At 37.8% G+C, this 7,090-nt stretch overlaps 1 protein-coding gene across 3 annotated transcripts in view; it reads right to left on the reverse strand.

Annotated features, from left to right (window-relative positions):
- The window catches only part of Unc79 (unc-79 homolog, NALCN channel complex subunit), a 226,234-nt gene that overhangs the window by 52,886 nt on the left and 166,258 nt on the right, over positions 1-7,090 (reverse strand). For all 3 annotated transcript variants that reach the window (XM_023719685.1, XM_023719684.1, XM_023719683.1), the window contains 4 exons: positions 4,495-4,607; positions 4,325-4,410; positions 3,416-3,589; positions 417-493 (listed from right to left, as the gene is read on the reverse strand). In XM_023719685.1, coding sequence (XP_023575453.1) covers positions 417-493; positions 3,416-3,589; positions 4,325-4,410; positions 4,495-4,607 — 450 coding nt within the window. The remainder of the gene's footprint in view (positions 1-416; positions 494-3,415; positions 3,590-4,324; positions 4,411-4,494; positions 4,608-7,090) is intronic.

A 7,090-nucleotide genomic window follows, 5' to 3' on the forward strand; every position in this document is an offset into this window, starting at 1 on the left:
ATAAATAAATAAATAAATAAATAAATAAATAAATAAAATTAAATAATTGAGACTATTGAAGAATTTTTTTATGGTACCAGGGATTGAACTCAGGACCCTGTGCTTGCTAGGCAGGTGCATATTCTACTAAGCTATCTCCCTGACCCTATCAAAGATTTTTAAGCAAGAAACCAACACAATGAGTTCTGTGTTTAGAAGGATCATTTAGTAGTATGGAGTAGTATGGGTTGGTAGACATGATCCAGGATTAGGAGGACCAATTATAAACAATAGCACTGTGATATATTAGACACCGACTTAGCAGAAGCAGAGGAAGGAGACTGAAGTGGAGGTACTCAGTATGCAAGAACTATGCAGTACTCTTGTCTTTCAGGTTAAAAAATGACCAAATACCCAATGGGTTGTTTTTCTGAAACGTACATACCCTTGTGGCATTAGTAGAGGGTATCTTCAGGAGGCAAATCATAATTCTTAAACTGGAATCTAAAGAACACTGTGAACAAATATTGAAAAAAGTAAAAAGTCAATTCCCTTCCTCATTGAACTTTTACTTCAAATAATGTCTGTATTTATTTTAATAAAAAGAAAAATCTAAAATACAATTACCTCTTCATAGTTTCTTATGCCATACATTCATGTTGAAAATAAGCATTCTTAAGTTAAAATTTTAAAATAAAATAATTAATTAAACAATATTAAATAATTAATCACAATTCCTAAGCTATTTTTCAAAGATGTAGCTACAGAATTAAATCATACTAGAAACTGGTTAGAGAATTGGGTGTACAGATGGACACATGGGTATATAGGTAGATTAAATGTATCCAACACTAAAGAAGTACACTAACTTGTGAAAGTTCATGTTGCAAACAAAACAAAGCTTAGCTCTATTTAAGAGCCATTAATCTAAATAAAAACTAGTTTCATTTAGTCTTTCTCCACCGTGAAAAGACATAACAAAACTTGAGGAAATACAGTAAAATTTCAACAAGAGAAAAATCAATCATGCCCTACAAATCTATTAGAATTCTACTTTGGCAAGCACATCAAAATATACTTTTTAAATTGAATTTATTTGGGATGAAGAAAATAATTTTTTTAATTTTAAAAATCTGTTTATTTATTTGGTACAGGTTCTTGCTACACAGCTTAGACTCATGGTGATCCTCCTGCCTCAGCCTCTTCAGTGCTGAGATCACAGGCATGCACCTCTACACCCAGCTTTGGTGGCCAGCTTGGCATGGGGCCAGCATGGCATGCAGTACCAGGGATCGAACCCAGGTCCTTGTGCTTGCCAGGCAAGCACTTAAGACCACCAAGCTATCTCCCCACCCCAGGATGAAGAAAATTTTTGCAACGAGAATAAAGAACATTATTATTGGCCGGGCATGGTGGTGCATGCCTGTAATCTCAGCACTTGGGAGGCTGAGGCAAGAAGATCACAATGAGTTCAAAGCAAGGCTGGGCTACATAGTGAGATCAAGACCAGTGTGAACTATAGGGTGAGACCATGACACAGAAAATATTCAACATTGTGACTATAGCACAATAGGGGGCTATGATTCCATTTCTGCAGCTATGTGTTATAGCCTTTTTCAGATGGTGCCAACAAAGCCAGTTCTCCAAGCTGGAGCCCTGGGGTCCAGCAGCAAGTCTGTTTCCTAGGAACTTGTTCAAATGCAAGTCCTACGGCCCCACTCTGTTATAAGAAACTCAGGATCAGGCCCAGTAATCCATGTTCTATCAAGTCTGTAAGGACACTGATGCACACTTAAATTTGAAATCCACTTCTCCAAACTGAAAATGATAAACTACAAACCATTCAGTGACCTAGTATTTTCCCCCAGAGATTAAAAACAAAATAGAAGCAATACCTTGATCTGCCCAAATTTGACCTAGCTGGGGAAAATTCTCACACAAATCTTAGAAGTATTTTACAGTTGTCTTTTAAAGGAAACACTGGTGTACTTCATGTGTTCAATACCCACTGGAGTTGATGTGCCATTTACTTATTTTAATCCAGGGGTTGACAACTGGCTGCTTGTCATCACCACCACTACCCCACCACCCCTGTCAGTGATTTAAAAATCAGGAAATGTCATCATAGAAGATCTGGGAAGAGCCACTTGAGGCCGAATCACCCACATAACGATCAGCAGGTAGAGTAGTAGCTGAACCTGTGGTGAGATGATGCTTTACAGTTCTTAGGGGTCTCAGTGCTCCTGTTATCTTACCTCACTCTAACTCACTCACCAGCCCTGCAGGCAAGGTCCCTATAGCCAGAGCTGACTTAAAAATTAGGCATACCAGTTGTTTAAAGCACAAAGTACTCTCAATTAAATATCTCAACTATCTGCACAGAGGCATCTGAATTTGTCACTCTGCCCCACTCCTCCTCTCAGAGTATATGGCTCTCTTAGCAATTTACCAGAGGTATCACCAGGTATATATAACATTTTACACATACAAAGCGTTAATTTCAGAAATGGAGCTGCCAACATGTAACTGCACTTGTCAGATTAACAAGTGATTCACAGGCTCCTGTTTAAATACTTTCATTTGTGAGATGTATAGAGAAAGCACAAAATACCTAGGAGAGCTATTGATTAAAGACAGCAGTGCCACTGCTAACCACATCTTTTCTCCTTATTCTAGAGACACAAATGCCTTCTCCTCATCCCTGCTTTAGAAGAGTTTGAAGAACCTATGGATTGTGCCATAGAGGATTTGAGTTTAATTTATATTCTCCTATCACTGAGCTGTTTTAGCAAGTAGTGCTACCCCTCTCCATATGCAATCCCCCTTTTAGGAGATGGGACCTGGAAAGAATACATTTTATAAGTCTTTTCCAGCTTTAGTAGTCAGATGTCTATGTTTGCATTTAGTGGACCCATACTGGTGCCAATCCTTGGACCATTATTTTCAGGTAAGTTACGATGCATGTGTTCTTGCAAGATAGTATGATGCTGGGGGGTAAAGAGTCGGTAGAAATACCATCTTGGTCTTACAAGTACTTCAAATGCAAATACATAAGCAAACATTTCCCTTTAGATAATCTCCAAAATTAAAACTTTACATTATATGTCTGGGCTCCCTTTAAACAAAACTATTAACTTGCTTATTTAACATACACCTGAGAAAATATCTCATTAAACGTAATCTACTAATGTCTTTCTGACTTTAAAAAAAACAGCTAAAAAGTACACATGGAGCATATTCATAACAGTGAGCAAAATGCCCACTCTATAATGCTGTCATTTTGTAGTATTTGAAAAAATAACTGGACTAATTCTCTGCATTCCATGTAGATAAGCCCTTTGGGATACATCACATTACCCCTGACTGCCTCTGGTACTGTTCTTTGTAAGCAAATGGTCAGACAGTAATTAAAAATGAAATCATAGGCTTTGCTAACCTTTAGAGGTAAAACACAAGGCAGCTTGGCAAAAAATGTCTGAAACTGGTTGCTGATTGTGGTCCACAGGCTACTAGGAGAATCCATGGGTAAAGCTTCCATGAAAGTAGCAATGTTTTCCAAACAGCGTATCATAGCACCCCCTGCTGGTAAATTCTTTTTGTTATTTAGACCCTAAAAACACAAAAGCATCAAATGCTGAAATGGGAATTCATTCATATAGTTATCGGTAAAGTCAGTTTTAAAAATCACAATAATGATCTATAAACATGTGGTGAGTGCTAACTATACAGGCCAATCATTGTAATAGGAAGAAAACAGAAAATCTGACAAGTTCAGATAAACTTCAAAGGGAAGACTGGAGATCTTTGACTCAATGAAAGACAAAATGTAAGCAAAAAATAAGGATCTGTAATTGTCTAGTTTGGGTTTAAGAAGTCACACTGCATGATGTTCAGTGGAAAGAACTGTTTAGCCCAAAGACAGGAATTATAAACTACTAGCACAGCAGCTTTCCTGCTAGCAAAATATTAGCTAAGGGCAACAGCAGTGGAGAGGAGACTCGAACCCTAGTTTCACCATCAGCGTGTAAACAGTAGAGCTGAGACTAGAATCTCAGTCTTGGGACCAACATGCCACTGTAATTAGGCAGCAGAGGGTCCTGGAATATGAGTCTCACCAAACACCATGTGCTGCTCTACCCACTGCAGCACCAAATATAGTTCTGTGGAGGTGAGTTTTCAGCCTGCTGTCCAATACTTAGCTGAGAGTGTCTAGAAGCTTAAATAAATAGTAAATCCATACAAAACTTAAGTTGAATTTTTAAGTTAATGAATATGAGCTTCTCCCTCAGCAGTGAAAGGGAGTGATATTGTGGCTAGGGCATGGGTATCATTACAGGAAACCTACCTCCAAGAGCTGACTGAGAGCAGCGATAGAGCTCAACTCATTGAAGTCCATGAGAGACGAGGCCAAGGTCCGTAAAAAAGTTCCATCTGCAAAATAAACAATCCAGTTTAGTAGTGTTCCAGTTTTGGGGACAAGTCAGTTGGGGTGTCTGGAGTCTCTGGGTGCATTACCTTTGATGGTGCTCTGGAACAACTGTGGGAAGATGCCGTTGGGGGCCAGCTGATGGAAGATGCAGCGCAGGAACTGCTTGGCCACTCCTGCTGCATTGCCAGGGACCATCATGCTGCGTTCGAATAGGGAGAGAAATAACACAAGAAATTGTGGGCCAATGAGCATGCAGTTAGCATTTATTCATTCAGAGTTTGGGCAATTACACAGCAATCTTCTTACAAAACATCTCATAGTTATTTTCATCAGTGAGTTGAAACAATCTAGTCCAGACTCATTTTTATTGAGTCTTGACTAGATTTAGATAAAACCCATCAATTTAGATAAAACCATGAAATGTCAAAATGATTGTTGCTTTAGTCCAAGTCTCCTAAAGTATATATGAAGGTTCCAGGGCCTCCAGGGAAAAGGAGACCTGCAAAGGTCACATGTCCAGAGCACGACAATCAGAATTAGAATGCTGGATGAAGACTATCAGCAAGATACTGCCCAAAAAGTGTATTTGGTTATTAGGAAAACTGATGTTAAGAAAACTACAGTGAGGTAGATGTTCATTCCTATTGAGAGATCAAGGAAATTTTCTCAAGGGCATCTGAGCTGGTACTGCTAAAATAGGTAAAACTTTCATGGCTTCAATTTTCTCTTCATCCATTGTACATTTAATGCATGTGAAAGAGAGTTAAAAGAATTTTATTTGGTCCTGTTTCTTAAACTAAGGTGCCAGAAGATAGATTCTCTGAGGTGTGCAGGGGGTAAGTCACAAGAAAGAAGAAATCAGAATTTAAACAGATGAAGGGTGAAAAGTCCTGATTGTCTATTTGTACCTATTATTGCCACAATAGGTCATGCATAGTTGAAATGCTGGCTCAAACATTTGACCAAAAGTCTTATTCAGGAAAGAATAACTCCAAACTTTACGATAACTTTCAAAGAAGAGATCTTTTATCAATTTGCCTTATGAGGCCAGCATAAGCCTAAAACTAAATCAGATAAAACCACTGTCAAAATAAAACATAGGAAGAAATTTAAAAACTGGAAAGGGAAAAGACAGACCAATATTCCTAATGGACCTTGAATCCAACTATAGAGTAAAAGAATGGTACATTACAACCATGTAGAGCTTGTCTCAAAAATGTAAGAATAGTTTAATATTAAAAACTCAATGGACATAATTCAATATACTGAAGAATAAAGGTCAAAACCCCTTTTTATTATTTCAATATATGTAGGAATTACATTTAACAAAAGTTCAACACACCCTCATGACTTTAAAAAGGACAAGAAGCTGGATATAGAAGGAAGCATCCTTAATTTGCTGAAGGGCACCTATGAAAAGCCTATAGTTAATACAACTAATAATAAGATAGTGAATATTTTCTCTGTAAGACAGGAAACAAAGAGAGCATGCCCACTCTCACATCTCTGTTATTGTACTAGTCATTTCAGTAAGATAATAAAAAGAAAAGGTCAAAGATGAGAAGTAGCAAAGCTATTACTGTTTGCAGATACGATGTTTTTCCATTTAACAGTAAATCCTAAGATATATATAAAGCAACTTCTAGAACTAAAAAGTGAATTTATCTAGGATACTATGTTAGTATACAAAAATTATATTTATATTACATATTATATATTCATCATCAGCAACAATTTAATGAAAATTTTCAAAATTCCATTTATATTAACTTTGCAAAACACAAAATTTATAGTTCAGTGGTCTAAGCTCCTGCCTGGAAGTGCAAAAACCTGGGTTGGATCCCCAGTACCACATGTGGGGCATATGGTGCCAGCTACCAAAACCAGGCATGGTGGCACAAGCCTGTGATTCCAGTGCTGGGGAAGCTGAGACAGGAGGATCACTATGAGTCTGAATTGCACAGTGAGACCCTGTATCAAATAAATAAACAAAAGATCAAAAAAAATTTTAAATAATAAATTTAACAGAAATGTATAAGACCTCTGCATTTAAATAAAAAATACTGCTAAGAGAAATTAAAAATCTTATGAAACGTGTACCATGTTCATTTGTTGAAAGAGTCAGTTGTCCCAAATTGATTTATACTTCAGTACAACTCCAGCAGGCCTTATGGTTAGGAATGAATCACTTACTCTAAAATTAACATGGAAATGCAGAGAGTCTAGATATATAACCCAGCCTTCAAAAAGATGACTAAAGTAGGAGAACCCATACTCTGTGACTTCAACATCTTACTTCATAGCTGCTGAATCAAGACAGTGTAGTACTAGCTTAAGGATCAACAGGAAGATCAATGTAGATCAATGGAACAGGATGAGAAGCCGAGAAATAAGCCAATCCTTATGTGATGTCTTTTAGTTTAATAAGTACCATAGATATCCAAAGGAGAAAAGGTCCTTTTTTTTTTTTAAAAAAAAAAAATGGTGCTAAAGTAATTAGATATTCATATGAATGAAAAGGAACTCCCGAGACCCAGTCCTAGCCCAGGAATTTCTGCCGACTTCCGGGAACACCCAGAACCAGTCCTAGCCCAGGTCCGGTGAGTGTGTGGAGAGCTTCCTGCTGCCCTGCGCCAGCGGGACCAGTCCCAGCCCAGGCGCAGCGTGGGCAGGACCCTCTCC

Source organism: Octodon degus, unplaced genomic scaffold (assembly GCF_000260255.1).
Source record: "Octodon degus isolate 3935 unplaced genomic scaffold, OctDeg1.0 scaffold00070, whole genome shotgun sequence".
Classification (NCBI taxonomy): Eukaryota; Metazoa; Chordata; class Mammalia; order Rodentia; family Octodontidae; genus Octodon; species Octodon degus.